The sequence below is a fragment of the Cyprinodon tularosa genome, unplaced genomic scaffold (genome assembly GCF_016077235.1).
Source record: "Cyprinodon tularosa strain WSP-4 unplaced genomic scaffold, ASM1607723v1 ctg9, whole genome shotgun sequence".
Taxonomy (NCBI): domain Eukaryota; kingdom Metazoa; phylum Chordata; class Actinopteri; order Cyprinodontiformes; family Cyprinodontidae; genus Cyprinodon; species Cyprinodon tularosa.
In genome coordinates this window covers 495,089-519,812 of record NW_024039673.1, presented here as the reverse complement: position 1 = coordinate 519,812, position 24,724 = coordinate 495,089, and the positions used below count along the sequence as shown (strand labels likewise).

Below are 24,724 nucleotides of genomic sequence, written 5' to 3'. Positions count from 1 at the left end.
AAAAATAAATAAATAAAGAATCTCAAAGAGATTTGAAGTCTCTGGAGTATTAAAATGTGCATAACACAAAAATGTTATAAAAAATAAATTCCTGCTGCCAAAAGGCGGAACATACAGCCCAGGGTTAGTGATAAAATCTAATTTATCAAAACTAATCTAACTGAATTTACTTCTCAGGTGGACCAAAGATTAATTTTCAAAATCATAAAATACCCTTGAAGTAACACACTGAATGAAAATGTTAAAGCTATGAAAGCAGGGGAAAAAATGCAGCACCAAGCATACAAACCTGCACTCACAAGAAAGCTTTGTAAGTGTAGTTCAAGAGATTGAGAATGCCTAGTATGAGGAAAAAATGGCAGGGGTTACAGATTACAGCTATTCAGTTCAGTTTATTTATACAGGGCAAATTCAAAACACTTATCTCAAAGCACTTTATACAAAATATTCAGGTCATACAGTCAGATGGGTTAAAAGTTATGCAAAAGAGTCTTTAGTGTCCACCAATATAAATTATTGACTGTGAAGCAGACTGATAAACAGGGTGGATAAGAGCTCTGAGAAACAGGCACTAATAAGGATAATAAATCAAGAAATTGACCTAAAACTTGTTTGTAATTTTTTATGATAAGAAGAGACCAGATAAAAGTTCTGTAAAAGGCTAGCTAATTCTGGTTTAAAAAAAAAAACATAAAAACATCTGCTCTATGTCAAACTTATCAGCTAGTTGTTTTTATTTTCAAAGGACAATGCCCGCTGTACCCATGCAGAGCAAAGTGAGAGAAAAGCAAATAGCTTTAAGATAGGCACTGAAATTACCAGTAATTGGGGACCATTTAAAAGCATAATAATTTGGTTTCCACAGCAGGAGATTAGGAACTGGGGAATCTTTTTGATTAGAACTGAAGATATGTTTGCCATAAAACTACTGAGCCAAACCCTACCAAGATTCACACAGAGTGCATGTATGCGTGTGTATGCATCTACTTGTGTTACATCTCTCTGGCAGAATGTAAAAATTAATAAATCTGGATGAGGCATGATTATTAAAACCCATTGTCGATTCAGAGGGGACCAAATGAAAATCTCTTATCACACTAATTACTTCGTCAAACAGCAGGAACAAGCAAACACGCTTGTAAAATTTTAAAGCATCAACACTAAGCAACAACTTACAAAAAAATTCAAATGGAGCATGAAAATATGTATTAAAATCCAGCTGGAAACATGCCACGGCATCTGTAACAAAGATGTGCATGCAGTGGCAAATTGTCACCGTTCCACTGAGTAGCAATAGTGGAAGTAAGCTTAGGGGTCTGTTCCACTTAGGATTGGGGGAATAATGTGGTGTAGCATATAATGGATTTGCAATACGGGAAACAGAGACAGATGGTGAAGAGAGATATGTGTTTGTGAGTGCAAAGTATTTGCCACATGCACGACCCATACACACCTCTCAACACACACACAATGCTTAGTGTGTGGAAAAGAAATCCTTTAGGCGCATTATGTATACTGCCTCTCATTCACCCAAGCCAAGGGTCTCAGTTCATTTGCTTTTTAACTGTTATAAATAGTCTTACTCAAATTCATGTTCCTACCTTCTGAAACAGGCCCAAAGCAATCTCAGCACCCAGTAAGTCCAGATTCTAAACTCACAACCAATCTTAGTATGTTGTTATCATGTGAGAGCTATTTAATTCATAAAGTAAGGGGATTTTAATTGCTAAGTTTTTTCTTGTAAAATCCCACATGTATAAAGGATTATGTCCGACCCCAGTTCCCAAAGCTGAGCAACTGTACAATCTTTGGTTGTATGGGAATAATTTTTTTTTATCAAATATAGAAAGAATTAAATAGCTGTAATCAGATTCCTTATAATGTTATTCTTCTAATTTAAAACATGAGGTTTAAACTGTGTATTATATTATTATCTGGATTGAACCATGCACCATCATGCAACAAGATCAATTCTAATAGTTTTGTAGACATATCTCTATTCATTATTTGTATGTTGAGCCAAGTACACATCACATAATATATGTGAGACAAATTTAGAAGAGGACTTCCATAACACTTTAAAACAAAGCTTTGTTATAGAGGTGACGTTTTAGGCTCTGTTACCGTGTGTGTTTTGTGAGGGTAGAAACTCATAAGGACAAAAAGAGCAACCAGGCTTTGTTACATTCTGTCTTTCTTTTATCTCTTTCTCTCTCACTTTTTGCACCCTGAATGGATCACAACAGGTCTTGCCAAAAAATAAATAAATCTGTTAATTACCTTTTTAAGTTTCCAAGCATTCTCCACTATCGTTTGCAAAAATTGAAAATTTAAAACGGAGAACTTCATCTGTCAGTACCAGAATCCACAAAATAGTGTTATCACCAGTACCTGGAATCAAAAATGCATGGTGCAAAGTTTTTTTTTTTTGTTTCTTTTCTAAACAGCTGGTCAAAGGTTAGGGCCAGTCAAGCTTTGTTAGCCTGACGTAGTCCGACTCAATTCTAGTCAGAATATGAGTCTGATACTGCTCCATAGAGCTGTGATTATGGGGCGTGTTTCGAACGAACCAGGAAAAAAAATGCCTCTGCACTCAATTGGATAGATCTACAACCAATAAGAGCAACGGAGTGCGTGACGTATGTTAAGCGAGTCATAATTGTTGTCCACAAAAATCAAAGCATGCAGTTTCACGCCTAGAATAAGAAGATGAGACTTGATCGCGTTTCTCTGTTCCTCTTTTAAAATTAATTTGCTGTCGATATCTTCTAGAACAGACCTAATAGCAGAATCTACTCACCCAAACTCTCCAGCAGCAGCCATTATTGTTGTCACCCAAGCGCGCTTTGGTCACGTGGTTGATTACGTTACTCTTGATCATCTGTCCATCGTCGTATAAAGACCGCCCTGACAATTTGATTGGATCGCCTGACAGTGGGCGATAATACTCGCGCTACTATGGAGCAGAGCCAGACCGAACTTCCCCGAACTCAAACCTTGTGGGCGGGACTAAGTTCGGACTGGCACCCAGGCTAAAGCTTTGTAACACTGAAGTGTGCTATTCAGAAATCAGAACTGTGCCATATTACAATCTACGTGTATTGGTAAAAGGCTATATCCATTTACCTTTACCTAAGTTCACAAAGAAATATAAGCCTTTGTGATAAGATTCTACTCCTTTGTTTGACTGTGGTAAACACAGAAATACCACTAAGGATTAAGTAAGAAAACTGACACACCTTAAAAATTAACTAAAGTGTGTATTTACAAAAAAAGAAAAGGAGTAGTCAGTGACACATCAAAACTAAGTTAATCCTCAGGACAATCGGTTTCTACTACCTTTACAACACAAATGGTTGCATTGTGTGTGTTAATATGGACTTACAGTATTTCAGTGAGTTAAATTTCACACCAGACCTTTCCATTACATGTCTAACCATTACATTTTTATCTCTAAACTTAATTCATTTAACATCTTAATGCAAAACTGGACCTCTGACCAAAACCAAAAAATATTTCAAATATGAAAAAAAGAAATGCTCTGCTTTACCATCAAATGGCCTCCCTTTGCTAGTAAAATACAAATAAATGGTTCTCATTCACCAACAACAACAAGACATCACACATACACACACCAACACAATCACTGGCTGAGCTATTACAATCCTGAATATAACTTATTCACAATATATTGAGCATTGAACGCAGTTTTATATATGTGGTGCATCTACTGCAGTAAATAAGCCCTTTGAATCCACATTTGCATCAATGGATTGTAGTTGCATAATTTTACAGAATTAAATGCATTTAGAAATGGTGCTCATGCAAGAGAGTCTCTAATAGCTTTCAAAGACCAAATTAAGTTGTGACGAGGGGGGGGGACCCTCCAGCTGATGATTAGACAAGGGACAAGAAACTGACTTCTGGCAATAATATGAACAGAAAATGCACTAACACTTTTGTTCACACACAAATACAGCCACACACAGTCAATTAACATGAGCATGTGTCTTTGGGGAATTATATTTCAATTAGCTTTTCCTCTCCTTTGAGACCATTAAGCTAAAACATGTGAATACTTGTATATTTATGAATGCAATAAATCCCACTTTCCAATTACTGTAATGCTATAAGTAGGTTTTTGTTACTATATAAATGCAACTTAAGCAGTTAAGCACTAAATCAATAGTTGGGATGATATCAAGAGCATTTAAGATTTCAATAAAGGGTTTATTCAGCTGTAGTATATGTAGATGTATTGAAACTGGTTTCAAGACAAGGTGTAGCAGTGAAACGATAAAGAGGAATATTTCTTAGAAATATTTGCAAATATTTTCTGATGGCAATTCCACGAAATATGCCATTCAAAATGCTACAAACCAGGCATCGATCGCACATCTATGACCACCAACACCTGCTGGAGCTACGGTCACAAAATGTTTTAAATACAACCACTCGTGGCCGTTTAAAAACCTGCTGAGTGCTGCTGACGGATGTAAACAAAGCAACAGTGGGCTCACTTACCAGCATAAAGGAAAAGATGTACGAGACGGAGGAAGCGAGGCCGCAGAGGGGGGCTCCCTAATTTTTACCAACATGTGGACTTACAACTTGGGATGAAAACACTTTAGACCTGGTTTACTCTAACATCAAATATAAATTCAGATCAGCACCCCGCCCCACCTCAGGTCATCAGATCACCCCTCCATCATGATAATCCCTGCATACAAGCCCCAGCTAATCAGGGCTAAAACGACAGTTAAAGAGGTCCGAGTGTGGTCTGAGGGGGCCATGGAGAAACTCCAGGACTGTTTTGAATGCTTTGACTGGAATATCTTCAAGGCTGCAGCAACCTATGACAACATATTAAATATAGATGAGTATGCCACGACTGTTTCAGCCTACATCAACAAATGAATTGAGGATGTCAGCATCAAAAAGAACATTACCACCAGAGCAAACCAACGACCATGGAGGAATGGGGAGGTACCAAAATCACTAAAAGTAGCTTTCAAGTCTGGTGAGAAAGAGAACAACGCATACCAACTTAAACCGTGCCATGAGATCAGTGAAGCAGAACTACAGCCAGAAAATCCCAGATCTTTTCCACAACGCCAGCAACACCAGGAGGATGTGGCAAGGCATATGGGCCATCACAGACTACAACACACCCTCCTCCCCAGTAGACACAATTTCTTTCGAAGGTTTGAAGCACTAAACAACATTCCAGCAGTAGAAGCTGTTCCACACCCGGGGAGGAGGCACTCAACCTTGACACAGCTGAAGAGAGGAAAACTCTGGGGAGAGTCAACCGGAGAAAGGCACCAGGCCCCAATAACATACCTGGGCGGATGTACAAGTAGTGTGCAGATCAGCTGTCTGGTGTCACACACAGACATTTTTAAAACCTCGCTGGAGGTTTTTTCGCTCTACCTCCATCATTCCGGTCACAAAGAAACCTCAGGTCACCTCACTCAATGACTACCGGTCTGTCGCATTGACTCCCATCATGATGAAGTGCTTCGAAAGGCTGGTTAAAGAACACATAGTCTTAAGTCTCCCCCCAACATTTCACCCTTTCCAGTTCGCCTATAATGCAACTGCTCCACTGAAGATGCCATCTCCTCTGATCTTCGCCTGGCACACCTGGAGAGGGAGAAAACCCATGTGCGGATGCTGTCCCTGGAATTCAATTCAGCTTTTAACATCATCATCCTACAGCATCTGATAGGAAAACTGGAACAGCTAGGCTTCAATACACCCCTCTGCAATTGGCTGTTAGACATCCGCACAGACAGACCTCAGTCAGTCCTGGTCAGACAGAACACCTTGGATGTCATCACCCTAAGCACATACTCCTGAGCCTACTACTGTTCACCATGGTGACACACGACTGTGTCCCCAGGTTCACCACCACTGACATCATGAAGTTCGCAGATGACGCCACAGTGGTGGGCCTCATCAGAGACGACAATGATCAGCACTACAGAGAGGAGTTGGAGCAGCTGGTGGGCTGGTGCAGAGACAACAACCTGATCCTGAACGTGAAGAAGACGAAGGAGATGATCGTTCACTTCAGGAAGAATCAGCCAAACTACGCTCCACTGCTCCTTAACAGCTCAGCTGTAGAGGTGGTAACTAGCACCAAATTCCTGGGGGTGTACATCATACACAACCTCACCTGGACTGTAAACACCACCTAACTGGTCAAAACAGCACAAAATCGCATGTACTTCCTGAGGAGGATGAGGAGAGCCGGCCTGTTTTCACCCATCCTCATGAGCTTCTACAAAAGCCCAATAGAGAACATTCTGACCAGCTGTCTTACTATGTGCTGTGGAGGATACAAAGCCGCAGACTGGAAGGTGAGAAGAGCATTGAGAACTACAGAGAAGATCATCGGGGCTGCACTTCCCTCCATAAAAGACATTTCATCCTAGCGCTGCATGTCCCGAGCCCGTAACATTATAAATGACCCCTCACACCCCCACCATGGACTGTTCTCCTTGTTATCCTCTGGGAAGAAGCTTCGAAGCATTTGATGCAGGTCCAGCAGATTCCAAAACAGCTTCTTCCCCACTGCCAGTAGACTAAAGCAGTATGGAGAATAAAATGAAAGCGCTGAATGTTGGAAAACTGTAAATCATATCTCAGTCTTATTTTTACATCAGATCACCATGTTTACTTTCTATTACTGCTGCACTTTAGGAAATGGAATTGTATTGAGAATTGTACTGTACTGTACTAAATTACGTTTTGTATACACCCTGTGTGTAGATTTAAAATCTGAAAACTCATATTACATACATCTCCATGACAGAGAGATAAGATATAGATCCTAATTGTGTTTTGTCTGGTACCTTTTTCTTACAGCTAATGAAAACAGTAAATTCAGCTGTAAAGAAATTATGTCATTAAGGAGAAATGCAATTTTTAACATAGAAATGTTAAATGCACCAATGCCTCACAGTATATTCACTCAATATGCGCTCAGGCCTCCTTTTGCTTTAACTCTTGCATCAATACAGAATGGACCAACCATGATCAGCCATTGTTATGCTAAGTTGATAAGGATGCACAGGCTGTTTTAATACAGATCTCAAGCTCATCAGTATTGATTAGAATGGTGTATCTTATTTTCTCTGTCGCAATAATCCATGGATTCTGTACAGAGTTTAGGTCATCCCTTTCCCCATGCATTCTATGTGCAATACCATGGCCATTAAACCAGTTGCTGGTATATTTGACTGTAGAGGCAGGTATCAAGTTATGTTGTTAAATGAAAATAGCATAAATAAAAGCTTTCTAGCCAGGGTAAATAGTGAGGTTTCTAACATATCCATGTAGAGGGCTGCACTAACATGGTAAGCACAGCTGATCAACAAACAGCATATTGAATGACTTCTCAGCTAATAAATTATAGTTGTAATTTTATGTAGACTTCTAGCCTCTCCAGTCTTAGAGGAGGTCTTTTGACCTATGAGTACCAGCTTAGTCTTTATTTCCTTAAGCCCATGCAAGACCTTCTAATGTATTATATGGGTTAGGAGTGGTTCAACAAACGTGTGTGTGTCAGTTGCGCCTCACGTCCTTAATATGTGTCCAATATCCATTACTCTGTGGTGGCACTTGAAAATCTTACTCTAGTTAGAGTCAAGGCCCTCTAAATCCACACCAAACCACTGTTGCTTGTGCAGATTCTATTCAAAATGCTATTTCAATCTAAAATTTGATCAACATGGTTGTACAAAGCACTCTTTGAAATGCCAGCTTCTTTAATTAGAGATGCACAATCGAGTATTTACTGATACAATGCTGATACCTTGACAGAGCATATCTGATATCCAATATTGATCCTACTCATCTGTAGAATAAATGAACCAGTTATCTTGCCATGTGAGTGAAGGCTTTATTCTTAACATAAACATTGTTGAAAATAGGTAATAAATTAACACTGATATAAATGTACTTTATATTATTTATCTACAAAAAAAAAAAAAACAGCAAAAGAAAGAACTGACAGTTCCATGTAAAATGCACTGGATTGGATCTCGAATATCAATTTGCTGATATCTGATACAATTAATTAGTCAATATCGGAGTTGGTATCCAATCTAGGTATCTGATAGGTGCATCTCTATATTTTATAATGGTTTTATGACTTAAAACCTTTGCAGAGGGTGTATAAGGTTTAGTTCAGTCTTATGCAAGAGTATCAAACTCTTAACATTTCTGAGTAAAATTCGATTGGTCCAATGTGATTCTTAAATTTTCTATGAAAGTTAACTTTAAGTTTTTCATTACTATGAAATATAATGATCAGTATCAATAAGAACATATGAATAAAATTAATCACTATGAATGAAATGGATGTATAAAATGATTACAACTTTAAAAACATTAAATAACCAAACAACATTAAATATAAGGTGATATTTTAATTTTCTGAGATGCAGATGATATCTCATCTTATTTATGTGAAAATTAATAATAAAATTAAACGCAACAAATAATATGACAGAAAAAAAGATGTGCAGGTTACAACAGTGGCGGCCGGCCCATAGGGGGCGCTGGGGCACCGCCCTCCCTGATAAGAAGAGAGAAACGTAAAATATATTTTTAGAAATTAACTCATAAATGTCAGTTTTACTCTCTAGACTGTGTACCTATAAACAAAACAAATTATATAAACTACATTTTCTCTATCTACTGTCATTAATTTGTGGATTTCCACAGACAGACTCCTACCGTCTCTGTTCTGGGGGCTGTGATCAGACAGCCCCACATTTGCAGAGAATCTGTCAATCATGTACTATTGCTAGGTGAATTTAATGGCCAATCAGCGTCTCGGAACTTTATGGTATTGGGGCGCTGAAAATACTGCGCTTTAACAGGCTTCTGAACCCAAGCGCAGGTGCAGACAATTAGAGGGAAGATGGCGAATGTAACGAACGAGATGCAGCTTCCACCAAATTCGGTGAGATCCTTATTTATCTACCCGTTTGCCAGAAGAACATCCCTGTTGTAGGGTATGAACATTTCATGTCATGGTTATTGTGACTGTGACGAATCCACCTCCTCGCTTAAAACAACCTCTCTAACTTTGCGCGCCACACACACATTCCTGTTATACTGTGTTTGTGAGGACCAATACACTCGCGCTGAGACCAGTAGCTCCATGAACTTAAAACACACAAGCTGTTTCTGGTTACCTGCTGGCGTATTGAGGGTGCACACTTAATATTTCAGTGGGGTTAGCCGTGTGTGTGTGTGGGGGGGGGGGGGGGTTTGCTTGTGTACGTGTTTGTGCGACGGGGACTTGTCATCTTCAGTCTGGCTGCGTCTTTGCTGGGTTCAAACCCAGTTTGGTGTAATTTAATAAGTCAATGAAAAAAGAATTGTGTAAAAGAATTAAGTTGTAAAAATTATTTGTTTTTGTACATCAATTGTTTGTGGAGGCAATATATGGACAAAACTGATTAATGAGAAGAAATCAGAAATAAGAGAGCCTGAGGTGAGGGGCTTAAACTATTTAATGAGGGCTGTGAGAAGAAAAGCGTCAATTTTTGTTTTCTGTTTCTTTGTTACATTGCTGGTAACTGGAGGGAGGCTTAGGCCCAGATATCTTGTACATGTTTAGTTTCTTTTGCACCCTGTTTTGAGTTTTTGAGCTCAATAAATCACCAACACCGGTAACCCGACTGAGACTGGATTCTTGGAGGCCAAAGAACCCCGTCACAGTGACCCAAATCATCACTGTTACTGTTATTATATAGTAAATTAAATCATTACTGTTAAATTGTATGTATTGTCCAATTGTTTATTTGAATTCTTATTCCGGGTTAGTTGGAGACATACACTAGGCTATATCAGCCCCACCAAAAATATTTTTCACCAGCCGCCACTGGGTTACAAGCATTTTTTATCCAAATGAAAATAAAAGGAATTTTCTCAACTCATGCATAGAAATTGTGGAATTTTTAAACATAGTTTAGCAAGTAGTATTTATGCTAAATGTACATATTGGAAAATAAAAACAAAAAACATTGTGGATTAGCTGGAAGTTTTTTGTTAGTTCTAGTATTAAAGAGATTGAAGATTACATTTGAACAGATTTACCGAATGGCATAACACTATTTGTATTCACTTTGAGTGCTGGTTTATAATCTGTGTTAAAACTGATGAGATTAAAAAAATCGGGCCAGTTAGAGGAGTATCTAGAATTTAAGAGCTTTCAAATTTATTATGGTTTGTCACATTCTTGCTCTGCGCCTCTTTTATGTTTAAAGATATATTAAATACAGCAGTAAACTATTATATTGAAGGTTAAAATATGTCCGCCTGTAAGGTGTGGACAGAGAATTATATCTCTCCATCTTAGTAAAATAAATAAATAAAACAAAACAAAAGCTTTTCTTCCCCCTAACATTTTGCGCTATTGTTTATCTGTCAATGTATTTTTTTTTCTCTCTCTCTTTTAGAGTAGTTATATACAAAAACTGTTTCTGTGTACAGGATTGTCTATGTAAATAAATACAGAAACATTTTCTTTTCAATTAATTCATTTCTTTCGAGCAGAGACACAAAGTCCCCAAACAATAAGAGAGCTGGGGCTAAGGACCAGAGCAGGAAAAGTCATTTCTGCCCATATCTTTATTTCTGTTACAAAAAAAAAAAAAAAAAAGAAATGATTGAACATGTACGGCAAAGTCTCTAAAGTCCAGCCTAAGGGAGATGAATGAAAAGAAGCCTTGAGATGAAAAAGTGTAGAGTATAAAAAGAACGTTGTCTGGGCAAAAGGTTGTTAAGAAAAGGAACCTAGAAAATAAATTAGCTCCTCTTAATAGGACATCAGCCAACCTACTTTTGATAATGAAAAAAATCTAATCATATATTACAGAATTTATGTATCTGTGAAATGACATCTTTTTTTATATTTTTAGCTCAGTCTCGCATAATTCCAAAAATCTTTTTGGCAACCAATGTTAAAAGATTACATCCCTCAGTTTGCAGAGAGTTTTAATCGAAACCTTGATTGTGTTTGTGTCATTTTTAAAGAGTATTTGAGATTAGTGACACATGGCTTGTAAAAGACTGAAGTTTAAGATTAGCCCCTCTCTAATCCTTTTGGGATTCTATACTAATGTAGACATTACATATGCATGGATCTGTGCACACACTCACCCTCACCTCACACATATAGGACATAATCAAATGTTTTGGCATCCTTGTTTTACGGGTAATGTATAGGATTCTAGTCATGTAAACAGTGCTATACAAAACTATTAATCATTAAAAAAAAAAAAAAAAAAATCCCCATTGAGAGGCTGTGTTCTTCTACAGGTAAAATTAACAAAAATATGCCATGTCTAGGTGTAACCATACAATACCATAATAGATCCTCCAATTAATTTTCACCCAGGACTCTTTGTTTATTATTCAAATAACCGCTACAACCAGTTTTCCTTTTACTACACGCTACTGGAGATCAAGGCCTGCAAAGATTTACAATTGTTACAGTTTGAAATTCTGAAAACCACACTTGAAGTTCCCTGGAATGACATCACACAGAAAGTGTGAAGGTGAAGTGAATTTGCAATTTTAGAGCATATAGTAATGCATGTCCCTCCCCCACGCGTTGCTGCTTGCACCTGGTCATAGGGTGGGAAAAAGCTTCTACATTTTACTTACATGAGAGACTAATTTAGGAAGCCATGGAAACCAAGGAAAGTCATTGTGTAGAAACATAAAGGGAGCAACCCACCCACCTTGTCAAGGAAATCCTAATTCAAAACCTCAGTTGGTAATCTCCAAGTGAACTGTTTGTAAAGAAACCACCTGCATTTTATAGCTAGGTTAATTGCCTTACTAAACAGCTACTTTTTCCCTTCTTTGACTAAAGGGATAAAAGTACAAGTCTGACTGAGATTAGAATCAGTAGAATCTAAAGACATAATTTGTTGCAATTTCATAGCAATGATTCTCCAAAATTAAATTAAGACTTTCCTCTGAGATTTTATCTCAGAGGAAGTTTGAAGTAATCCACATAATAATGATATTCTATACGCGATGTGTCTCATAGCTGGTATGATTCACATGCAGCAGTGTGTCTGCTCCATTCAGATTTCAAATTAACGAATGATCAACAATTCTGGACAGTTGTGATCAGTTTCTGCATCTAATAATAAAACAAAAAAATTAATGTGGTAATCAGATTGGTTAAAATATCTTTAACAAATGCTTTAATAATAGAACTACTCTCTCTCTCCATATGCTCAGGAAGACCCTAAAAAAGGATGTCCTTTAATTAAACATGTTGCAATTATAATGTCGGGTCCTATCAATGAAATTGATTAAACTCTAAAAAATAAGAGAAAATCTAAATAAAATACTTTTGATATTCAAATACTAAGAGGTATTTAGTATTTTATCACCAGGAAGCGGCCACTTTAGATCAGAATCTCTCCATAAAGTCCTAAATGCCTCTCAGGGCTGTTATTTCGTCAGATTTCTACCCTTTTTTGTCAGCATGGCACTGGTTGCCACAATAAAAGTGCAGAGGGATGGCAGTGAATTAGCACAGAAGAAAAAAAAAAAAAATCCATGAAAAAATTTCCATAGTGTAAACACCTTATGTAGTGAGTTGGTTAGCATTAGCCACACTTCCAACCATCTAGAATTTACCATGTCTTCCATTGCCTATTAAGATGGATTTCACTAAATAACAATTCAGAAACACTAGTCTATGCTTCTGATACAGTAGTATAGCTAATATTCCATTGAATATTACTATATTAGCAGAAATTCTTGAATACTCCATTTTACAGAATTGCAAATCCCGGTTGGTAGAAAAACAATGAACTATAATAGAGTTTTAGAGTTTGACCTTACTCTTTAAAATAGTCAATATATGTGTAAGATAAATTATTAAAGCAATCATTTTAACTGTTACAATTATTAGGCTGAAAATCGAAAAATTTTTGATGCAGAATAATCTTGAGCACACCTCCTTGAGTGCTCTATATTCTATATTTGGCATTGTATAAAAAAATAGCTACATGTAAATGCGCCATTATCCATGATGTTGACTGAGCTTGCATTTTCCGTTCACCTGCTGGGAGGTCTACAATAATGATGCTGGTGCAGTGAAATCAACCAGTGGGCTTACGTTCTCATTGTTCTCGGCAGGAGGCACATTTGATCTTTGCCTGTTGCTTTGGTTTGATTTAATAAAATGCTGTGCCTTAAAAGATATAACACACAGCTTTGTGCCAGCCTAAAAAAATCTGCATTTATTGAATCCTGAGCAAAAAAAAATGTGGTTATGTGATCATAGCTAATATGATGCTTTTAGCTCCAAACACCTTTACATATTATGGAATCCCATTCTGGGTAAAATAGTTTCTCTAAATTGCTGACCAAACAAAGAATTTGAACTGTTTCTGAGTAAGTGTACCTCCAACTCAGGGAGTTGCGGTCTATTGGTTAGGTTATTGCGCTTGGAATCCAGAGGTTCAGAGTTCAAGCCCCACTCCCACAGACTGCCACTCTGGCTCCCTTAAACCCACACTGCTCCACAAAATGGCGCCACACAATGGCAGCCCAATGCTCCCCAAGGGGACGGGTTAAATGTAGAGAGCGAATTTTTTGCCCTTGTGACAGTGTAATGACAATATAAAAAAACCTGGAAAGCTAACACCTAACACTTCTTCCCACTTCCTACAATAGGTAACGAAAGAGATAGATTGCACCCTCATACATTTTTCTTATAAGCTCTTAGCTCAACTCTTTCAAGGATATCAAGATGGTCTAAAATGCATATTCAAAGGTCAATTCTTTTTAAAAAGTACCAATCCTAAGAAATTGGTGATAAAAAGATATCCACTGCCCTGTTGAATGTGGAAACTTAAGTTTGCTAATCTAACAAGTATATATATAGAGTAAAATTCTTAACTGAAAAAAACGTGGATTTGGAAGTAGTGTCTCCTGAAATGTACTAGTTAGCTCATACACAAAATAGCATCACTACAATCTTTTTTTTTCTTCCAGCAGCCATTCTGCTTTGACATGAAGAGCTTGTAAGCTTTGAATCCGACCACATTCCCCTCAAGCCTCCTCCTCCTCCTTTCTGTTTTAACTTTTTTAACACCTGGACTAACAAAAGACTTGCTTTGATCATGGGAAATCCCTTGGCAGAGCTGCAGTGAACCCACGGTGGAACTCCATATGTGTATGTATGTGTGCCTTCAAATGTCTGTGTGATGCACACCGAGCCAGCACTAAAGATGATTCCCTGCACAGCAAAGCTTTGTGGTGTGGGTATAAGGTGCAGAGCGCCTTGTATGTGCCATTCATGGAAAGAACAGACACAGATTGAGAGAGAGAGAGAGAGAAAGTGAGAGAGAAAGAGAAAATGCAAGTAAGCAGGAAAGAGGGAACATGTTGTTTCTCCTGTGTAATCAGTTGCTCTGCAAACACACACACACAAGGCCGCTTGTTATCAGTAGCTTTCCCACGCTGCTGTGCTACAAAGCTCTACACCAGGATGGGAGGATGAAGCGAGGGAGGAATGGACGGAAGTACAGAGGAATGGAGGGTCAGCCTTCAGCAGCTTAGTCTCACTGCGGGGATAAACACATCCCTCAGCGGGAGTTTGTATTTAGGCTAGCAAGATCAGAGTTCAGAACGACCGACTGCCAAGCAGGCAAAGCGACAGAAAACAGACAGAGCAGTGGTGATAAACAAGCGTCCATAAAGCAAACAAGCAGTGCATCTCTCTCCCCATCTCTATCACACTTACCCTAACACTAACCATTAGCAACATATACCTCACCCTAAACTAAACTGAATTCACATCTCGGACGTAAACCTAACCCAAAACCCAAGAAGAGAGGGGCACCAGTTGAGAGTTCCCCACAAGCACCTGCATGTCCCCACAATGTGCATATTTAACAAAAACGAGGTACCATAAGGTAACAAAAACAAGTACACATGCACATACACACACAAAAACATTCTAGTTGTAAATATTGTACATTCCACCTCCACACCACTGCCCCCACATTACGCTTCTATCAACTCTATTCTTGAACATTTTCCTACTTCTTTCTTCACGTCTTTCTGCCTCCACCTCCTCTTGCTCGCTGCTCAGCCCTGTGCTCTTACGTAAGAAGGCCATTTGCATAACAGGCTGTTTTCTCTGGCTACGGCATGGGCACAAGAGACACACTGGATAATATGTTAACAACTCGAGCTGTTGGTAAACAAAAACCTCCATCACAGCAGCTCACTTTGGCACTATATTGTGATGCAGGTCTGTTCTACGACCGAGATTTCAAGCCTTTCGATATCTCAATGCCAGCTGGCTAGAGGCCAGAAGGGCTGAAACAGCTGTCAATTACAGAGTGTGAGTTTAGGCCATGTCTTTGCCTTGATATATTTTATTCAGAAGCAGGGTGACCAACCTGCTGCTTTGAACCTCTGCAATAATAGGGCTTCCACTGGGAGATGACTGTTAAAATCATGCAGCCTCATATTATCCTCTTCACGGTAAAAACAAGAGAGGGACCTGCGTGATTGTGTGTGTTGTTATATCTTCACTATGGCCTCTTCAAACACAAGCTATACAAACAGAGTGCACATTTAAAGGAATGCACTTGCAGAAAATTATACATGCCCAAGTACTTATAACAAGTATGTAAAGAGAGAGAAAAGGCAGAAAACAAGCTGGTAAGGATCAATAAAGTCTGCTGTGGAAGCTGTCAGATACACCCTAAGATACCTCATTACATAGCAATTCATTAACTTAAGAAGGGCCTCAATCATGTCGGGTTATTAAAGAAAGGGCTGCTCTTTTGTCTCATAAGCACAAAAACATACACATATGCTTCAAAGCAGCCACAAAAAAAAATGATCAAGAGAAATAAGCAATGAGGATCACTTATCTGGAGTTTGTCTTTGCTGTTAACCAGAACAGTGGCTGAAGTCAAGATTATGCTAATTATGTCTTTCATGTAAGTAAATTTGTTTTCTACAATGCTTTAAATAAGCATCGACATGATTAAGAGGTATAGAGGAAATAACATTAGGATGGAATAACACATCATGCTTTCAAGTATCATTTGTCTCCCGCTTATCTGAGATCAAGTTGTGAGGGTAACGGTCTAATAGGAAAAACTCGGACATCCTGGTCTCCAGCCACATTCTTCAGCTCATTCAGGCGGATCACAACACATTCCAAAGCTTGATGCAGATACATACTGACATGTTGTTTTTCCAGTTGGTACTGGGTCTGCGGTGGGGACCTCTAAAAGGTGTACCTCAGGCATCCTGATCAGATGCCTAACCTTAGCCTATTTTAAATTTGCCACTTTAATTTTGTGAAAAATGTGAGTGCCCACTAATCGTAGGAGGACTGTAGTCTAAGCTTTTTCTCTTCCATAACAAACACGCCTTAGCGGAAGGGCTATAACAATCGATGAACCTCAGCCTTAACAGGGAAACTTGTAGCAACTTAATGATGTATATAATTAAAGAACCACACCCAAAGGCAAACAGAACTAGATTAGTGAGATGGGTCAGGGTCATGGACTGGTAGTGTTTTTGTGTATGTTTGTTACAATGGGGGTTCCATTTTTCCAATATACACTTTGCTGTGAGGAACAACTGCTTCTTATGGTGCATTCACACCAAAGGAAATTCTAGCTAATTTTGTATCTAATTTGTGTGTTGTTAAGATTTTCGCCCGTAACATGCGTGGCGGACTTGGATTTTACTAATCAAATTAAAGTGTTTTATTCATATAGAAAGCTGAACAATGGTGTCCACGCTGACATCCTGAGTCCACCATACCCTCCAAATACTCCTAGTGTGCCTGGCTGGATCACAGTTGCTTCCCATGGTATTTCCGTCTGACCAGGACATGAAGGTGTTATTCCACTTCAGAGGAGGATAATCCAGAATACAGAGGTAAGGGAGCTCAGATATGAGCAACAGGAGATCAGATCAAGAGACACTAGTGCCAGTGATAGGTGATGGGGGGCCTGGACCTACTCTGGAGCTCAGGGAGGACAGTGTAGAGCAAGAGGTCAGGCAGAGAGTGCACCACAGCCAGGATGAAGGGGCGGATGGCTGGGACCAGGTCTGGAGTTAAGGGAGGATAGCAGGAGATTAGAGCAAGAGGCCGGGTAGAGAGCATGCCACAGCTGGCAGCAGAGGAGGTGAGTGGTAGGTACCCGCTCTGGAGCTACACAGGGTGGACAAATGAAGAATAATCAAACAGTCCTTCTAAGGGTACTTCTAAGTTAAAACTGTGATTTTCTTTTAATACCTCCCACAGAACCTCTAAAAGGAAAGTTTGAAAGTTTTGAGACCCACAAATTGAAACAATATCACCCATTTGACTGGTTCAGGTTCAGCAAAAAAAAAAAAAAGCCAACTCCATGACCATCCTACGAAGAATACCATTAAACCAGAACAGATAGAGGATTTTGATATAAACAAAATATTAGAAATTACTATTAAAGAAAAGAAAAAACGGCAATAAAGGCTGTGGGACGGTTTATAGGTGCTGGATAAAGCACTGAGAGAGATCTGTGTAATTTGTCAATTTTTTTTTTTATTCTATTCGAGGAGACTAAGAAGCTGCACATTCCTACACTGTTCCCTCATTTTTGCAAGGCTCAGAGATTATTTTACGCTTTTATCTGTCATCTTAAACTTCTATCTTGGGTAAAGTATTCTGTTTTTAAAAATGTTTCATTGATTGTTTATGTCTGCCCCACCTGCTAAATTTGTGTTGTGCGACTCCACACAACTGCCTGCTTTACCTTAAGATTAAGATTTTGTTTTTTTATACAGCAGATGTGTTTTACTTGGCAACAGTCAGACCCATGAAACCTGTCAGAACAATGAAAATGCTGCTGAATTTGTGTGTAGCCTGACTAAAATAGACCAGGGGTCTATCTCAGTTGGAGCTTCGCAAGACCCCTTGCAGAAAATCGTATCAGGTGTGTTCCCCATTGACTCTCAATGACTGCTAAACACCACAACCTCATACGACACCATCTTCTGCCAGACTGGACGTAAAATTGGATTTGGTGTGTTCGTGGCTTTAAGGTGGAGGTCGGGGTCAGACCATGAATGTGTATGTGCTTGGTTGTGTATCTGTGTTACTCTGTGACAGACTGGCGACCTGTCAAGGGTGTGCCCTGCCTTTCATCCAAGGCTGCCAGAGATAGGCACCTGTCCCGCCTTGACTGATATGAGAAAGAAGATAGATAGATGGAAGGCTGGATAAATGGAAGTCAATGCAAAGCATCTGTAAGTGTAGAAATGCATAACTACTACTTGTTTATGTTACCTATTTAGAAAAGATTTTTGGTATATTTACTAACTTTTTGAGAACCGACAGGGTTAATGGGGACCCGAGGCTGGTCACAATGGGTTGGACCCCCATTTTAAACCTTAAAGAGTCAATAAAAAGGTATGGTGTCAATTAACTTTATATCAAGGTTAGGGTTAGATTAAGTGTCTGGGTTAGGAATAAATAGATTAACTAAAAGGAGTTATGGGGTGGGGGCGTTTTTCCTCAAATTTTGATCCAAAAAAAAAGCAAAATGATCCTTCCTTTAGTTGTGTCTACCACCTGGTGGTAACATAGAGGTCAGATGCTATGAAGCTGAGTAGTATGCAAGGCATGTTCATTTATAGTAGCAATTTTAGGATAGACTGATGAGCGAGCCCTCTCTTTGTTTCTGACAACCAGAAATAATTTATATTGGGTTAAAGTTTTGTTTTGTAAGCAGGAACAGTATAAGAACTAGGGCTGAAACGATTCATCGAGTAACTCGAGTAACTCGATTAAAAAAAATCCTCGAGGAAATTTATCTGCCTCGAAGCTTCGCTAAATTTATTGTATTGTAATAAGCAATGCTGTTAAATACGCAGCACACTGGTCTAGCCGGAGGGTTTTTGTGTTGCACAACGCTACCACTTCCGTTAGCGCCTGGAGCGCTTGTGCTAAGTTTGTAGCTATGGAGAGAACCGGAGAATGCTCAGAAGGAGAACCCCGAAAGCGACAAAAAATGTCAAAAGTTTGGGAACATTTTAGGCTAAACAGAAAGGACAACACAGCGCAATGCATCCACTGCAAAGCAGAATTGGCGTACCACAACAGCACAACATCAATGTTGCAGCATCTGAAGAGAAAACACCCGCTACATGAATCCAACTCGTACACGGTTGCCAACAGGTAACGTTTAAGTTCTCTTTGCTAACTACGTTGTGTGATAATCTGCCATGTTATAGATGTAAATTGAGGCACATTATTTTGCTAAAGTTACATCTAAACATAGCGGTTACTTAACCGGGTGTAGTGTAAATTGTATGTGAGGGTGGAACTGAGAGAAATTATGCAGGACTTAATGTAAGTTTGTTAATAAAAATACGCAGCAACAGATTACAGGCATAAGCTGAAAAGCATTTATTTATTGGTGTCTTTCCATCCTGAAAAGTTACAGTCTTTTCTTCTCGCTACTGTTATGTATGAATTAGAAATTTTTGATTAATATTTTTTGTAGTAATTCTATATTTGTTTATACCTAAGCAATCAAGAATAAATAATAGCATCGTTTTAATAAAAATAGCAACATTTTTGCATTTTATCATGACTAGTTAAGGCTGCAGAACTCTGTACAAACTCAAACCTTTACATTTTGAGTAAGTTTATTTTTTTCCTAACATATAGATTACATTCTGTTTTCCAATACATGAAAAAACATTTCACTGCATTTAGATTTTTCTGTGATGGTTAAGGGATGCTCAAAAAGGAGATATTGGACTGATCTGGACTAACTGGTGTTATTGCAGATTTGCCAATAGTTTTTTTTATCCGATTACTCGATTAATCGTAAGAATAATCGATAGATTACTCGATTACTAAAATATTCGTTTACAACAGCCCTAATAAGAACACTTCAGCAATTTATCTGGCATCTCAAGAAAGGGAATTTTAATGGTTGGTGGAGACCTCTATTGATTTTGAAACGTCTGTACTAATGTATATCCTCTATATGCACTAATACCTGCTTCCGATGTCTGCTTGGAATGCTTGATTTTAAATTGCAACTAAAAATGTGGTTTATAAAAGTAGCACTCCACTACCACTTAAAGACTTTCAGCCTGACCAGCAAAAACTCTGGTAAAAATGTAAAAAAAAAAAAAAATAAGATGGGGCAACAACTTATATTTCTGTAAATTCTAGAGCAAAAGCAGAGCTTCCTCTGATGAAAATATGCAAATTTTCATTAACAATAAGAATTTCTTCATCACAATTTATTTGTGCTAATAAAAAAATGAGTCATTTAACAAATAGCGGATAGTTAACAAGTTAATTATGTTGCTCAGAAATTCTAGTGACTTTATCCTCCTGACTTCACGACCTGCCTTCACCCCTCCTATTTACAGTTGGATCACCTGCTACTCTAAATGCCAGGAGCTGTTTAAAGGAAGATTTATCTAAACAAGGATGTGGGAGTGCAGAGTGTAACACAATATGGGCAAATCCTTATTAAACCCCTTCGATCTTTCAGTCTTAGATTCTTTCTAACAGTAAACAGTGTCGCAGCATGTTTAATGGGAGCTAAATGACGCTCAGTCTGAGAGGAAGGCATTTATATTATCAGTTAAATGGATTAAAAGCAAAGCCTCTATCGTGTAACTTGTCTTTTTTTTTGTGAGTGTGCGTTATAGTTTGCATTTAGGCGTGCAGTCTTCCTCAAAAGAAAATAAAAGGTGCCACACGTGCAAAAGAAAATAATTCAAAAGGAGTCCTCCGTTTAGATACAGAAACCCCAAGAATATAAGAGCGCGTAAAAACGCTTCCAGTGACTCATCCAAGAGCAGTAAGTCAAAAGCAGCCGTAGGGTTTGAGATTTCATTGCGAGGTGTGTCTGTTTTTATTAACAGCTCGCACACAGGACAGAAATGGATGCCGTAGGCGCACGAGACGCTCTGCCCTGCACGTCAGTTTCATTCAGTTAAGCCTGTATTATCATAAACATCCCAAACGCGGTGGGACTTCAACGTTTAAGACAGGGGCTGTCCTCTGACTGTGCTGCACCACGGGCGTCTACAGCAACAATATCCATAGACGCATGTTTTCAATGAAAGAGCAATAAGAGCGCGTTAATGTGCGCGCGCGCGTGCATGCGCGTAGAAGAGAAAAAAAAAAGACGCTCATCACCCATCTGGCAGGACCCACTTGTGACCGCGCTATTTGTCCCCTCTTCATCCGATCAAACAGTTGACTTGGAACCATATATGTGCGCACAAGAACAAAACATGATGCGCTCATTCACTCCACGCACACACCACGCGTCCCATACTCACCTTTCAGCACAATCCCATAAATAGTGTAGAGAGTGAAAATCAAATGACTCTTGAGGTTCATCCTGCCTGCTTCTTTGTTGCTCCTGTCTTCCACTCGAGTTTTTTCCACTCCCGTCTCCTTCCTGGACCTCTAACCGGGACAGGACGACTTCCTCAGCTTATCCAGGTGGACCTGCTGGAGCGTGTTTTTTTTTTTTTTTTCTTCCACCGGGAAAAGGGGTTAATGCAGCCCAGTCAACAATCCCTAGACTGTTTTGTTTGTGCAATAAATGTTCGCTCCTCTTAAAGAAAAGAAAAAGGAGCAATGTAGATTTTTCTCTTGGATGCACTGCTGATGAGTGCGCTCAGTTAGAGAAACTCTGGGAAATAAAAGAAAGCAATGTTAGATGGTCAGCGCTGATAAGAATGCTCCACCGGTAGCAGGATAAACGCTGCCGTTCCTGTACATCTGTCTGCACTGCTCTTGGTCTGCCGTGGCGCACGGTCCACAGCATTTGGAGCACGAGTGGATTGTTTGAGTCCCGCCCAGAGTCTTTTGACTGACGTAAAAAAAGGACCAATTGTGATGGGGATTAGGCAGGGGCTGGTGGAAGATGGGTAGAAAACTCAGACACTGTAAAAAATGTCAGTTTTGCACACATAAAAAAAAAAACCTTTACATGTTTGGGTTGAAAATTGAAATAAATTAGAGATTTGCACATTTTTGGAGTACAAAACAATGTGACAAGTTTACATCTATTTTTAATAACATTCCTTCAGCGTGGATGCGGATAATAGGAAGAGATTCTTATGGGGCCAAAATTGTTGCTTTATTACACGGAAACGTGTGTGGAGAGTTGTGTATCTGTAAAACAATCTGCAAATGTGTAAAACTACTGTGTGTGTAATATGGTTTGCAAATGTGTAAAAAAAATCCACAAACCTGTATTCAGATTTACAAATCTGTAGTAAGATTTGGAAATTTGTAGATCAATCTGAGAAATACAGACAAATCATTAGTTACAAGTCACACAGTAGTTTTACACATTTGCAGATTGTTTTACAGACACACAAATCTCCGCACACATTTAAAGTTTCATTTACACATTTTCAAATCTCACTGCACACACACAAATCAAGATACAGATACACAATTCTCCACACACATTTGCAAATAATAAAGCAACAATTTTGGCCCCATAGATTCTCACTTTGAGAGGAGTGAACCTACAGGGTAAAAAAAAAGATAAATTGATTATCCAAATGGACATTAAACTGTCCGTATGGCAATTACTTTAAATAACTACCCAGCCACAGAGGAGGGTGAGTCATCTTTTACAGTGCACTCCCCCTTTACTGTAGGATCCCATTTCAAAACAGAAAGAGCATGCAAACATGGGCAGGTGTGGCCTTTACATGATGCATATACTGAACCATATCATATCAGTTTTCTCGTTGCATATTATTGATTGAGCGATTGCGATACTATATTATACTAAATAAAAAATGTCATTTGGGCGTACCGATATTAGACATTATATTTTTACAGATTTTTCTAAAGGGGGAGTCCTTTTTGGGCTAGTTGATATGTATATTACGACTGCTAATAAAATCAGATACACCTTAGAATGATTTTAAAACAGCAAAAAGTCCACAAAAAATGTCAGAACTAGCACATGGTGGGTTTGCCTTGTCAAAAGAAAAAAATAAGTAAAATGAAATAAAAAAATCTAAATGACCAAAACATTACATAGAGAGGTTTAGTAAACATTTCACTAAGTTCCAACAATTGGCATAATTGTTGACTGTGATTTAATTTAATCCAGGAATTAATACAGCTACATCCAGTAAATGTAATGTTTATATAGTGCAGTTTTCAGGTTGTCAGACTCTAAAGCAGGGTTCTCAAACTCAAGTCCTGATATTTAGATATCTCTAGCTTTTAGATATCTCAGTGGTCCAACAAACCTCAATCAAATGGCTTAATTACCCCCTCAGCTGAAGTCAAGCTCTCCATAGTCTTGCAAAGGACCTAATTGCTTGCTTCAAATGTGTTAAAAGACAGAAGCATCTAATAGGAAACTGGTAGTCCAGAACTGGTTTCTGACATCCCTACTCTACGATGTCCTAATTCTTAAAAAGAAAGTGTTATACATGCTTTTATTGTGTATATTAATTAATATGATACGGCAACCATAACTCTTAAAATCTGTTTAACTGTAAATCAAAGCAGTTCATCTCAGGAAAGTCAGTCTTTGCTAATCTGTAATGTAATGTTGTCTAATTTGCAGGAAAAACAGTAAAATGTCCCTTCTAACAGATATTTATTGATAGTGATTTAGAGTAATTGTATCTTTTTTGTTAGTAAGTAAAAAAGTAATGCTTAAAATGCAAGCATGACTTAACCCTAAGTCATAGTCAGACATGTAAGTATAGATTAAATCTGAGGTCATATGCTAGTCAGGACACAAAACTATGGGCAGGCAAGATAATATAATCCATAAATAAACATGAAACATGAACAAATGTTGAAAGTTTGCAGAAGTTTTGAACAAAGTAAGATTGTCCAAAAAAAACAAAAAAAAACAAGAGAAAAACTATAGAACTTATACAAAGTATCAGTGAAATTGGAAGTTGAATAAAACTGAGTATTCATGTTGAAATGCTGGTGAGAAAAGATATACAAGCAGGAAGCATATCAGACTAAAATGTATGAAAGTCTAAGGCTACAAAAAAAGGGATGAGATTAATGTTGTTTGTCTCTCCCACAGCACTTTTCCTTCACCTTGATGGAAAACATTATGACACTAAGAAAAGGTGTGAAGGAGAATTATGAAGATGGAACACACAATGACGGCGCTGCACACGGCTTCTAATGGTACATAGCAACACAGCACAGTGATAGGTTCTGCCAGTGAGGCTCTGTTGTGATGAAGCTCTTATATTTTGAGTAGGAGTTGCTCACAAAGCACCTAGATGCTTTGCCCTGTGCTTTACTAACAGATTATTCTATACAGGCTACATAAAAACAAAAACGTCCTTGTGAAACCATGAAAAACAAAAAGCAGAGGAAAGCCATTGTGGTTGACATATTAAATAGACATCAGTATAAAATAAATAGAACAAAAGTCATGCATAATATTAGGGGAAATACTTAACTTCAAACCATCTGCTTTTGTGTTTTATATATTATATTACTCATAGTTTGTTGTTTGTTTTTTGCACAACAAACTCTTTGCAAAATAAAACATATAAAATAAAAAAATATATATATTCTTGGCTAAAATATGTTTAAAAGTTGCACTCTAAAAGGGCAAATGAAGATCTGTGTCACTCTTCCAGCCTGAGTCTCAGA

At 38.3% G+C, this 24,724-nt stretch overlaps 1 protein-coding gene across 3 annotated transcripts in view; it reads right to left on the bottom strand.

The window, feature by feature from the left end:
- Positions 1 to 21,897, bottom strand: part of cadm2a (cell adhesion molecule 2a) — a 328,952-nt gene extending 307,055 nt beyond the window's left edge. For 2 of the 3 annotated variants that reach the window (XM_038274035.1, XM_038274036.1), the window contains exon 1: positions 21,391 to 21,897. In XM_038274035.1, the coding sequence (XP_038129963.1) occupies positions 21,391 to 21,451 (61 nt within the window). In that variant the 5' untranslated portion in view covers positions 21,452 to 21,897. The remainder of the gene's footprint in view (positions 1 to 21,390) is intronic. The other variant, XM_038274037.1, reaches the window with a different exon arrangement.
- Between the last annotated feature and the right edge of the window lie 2,827 nt (positions 21,898 to 24,724).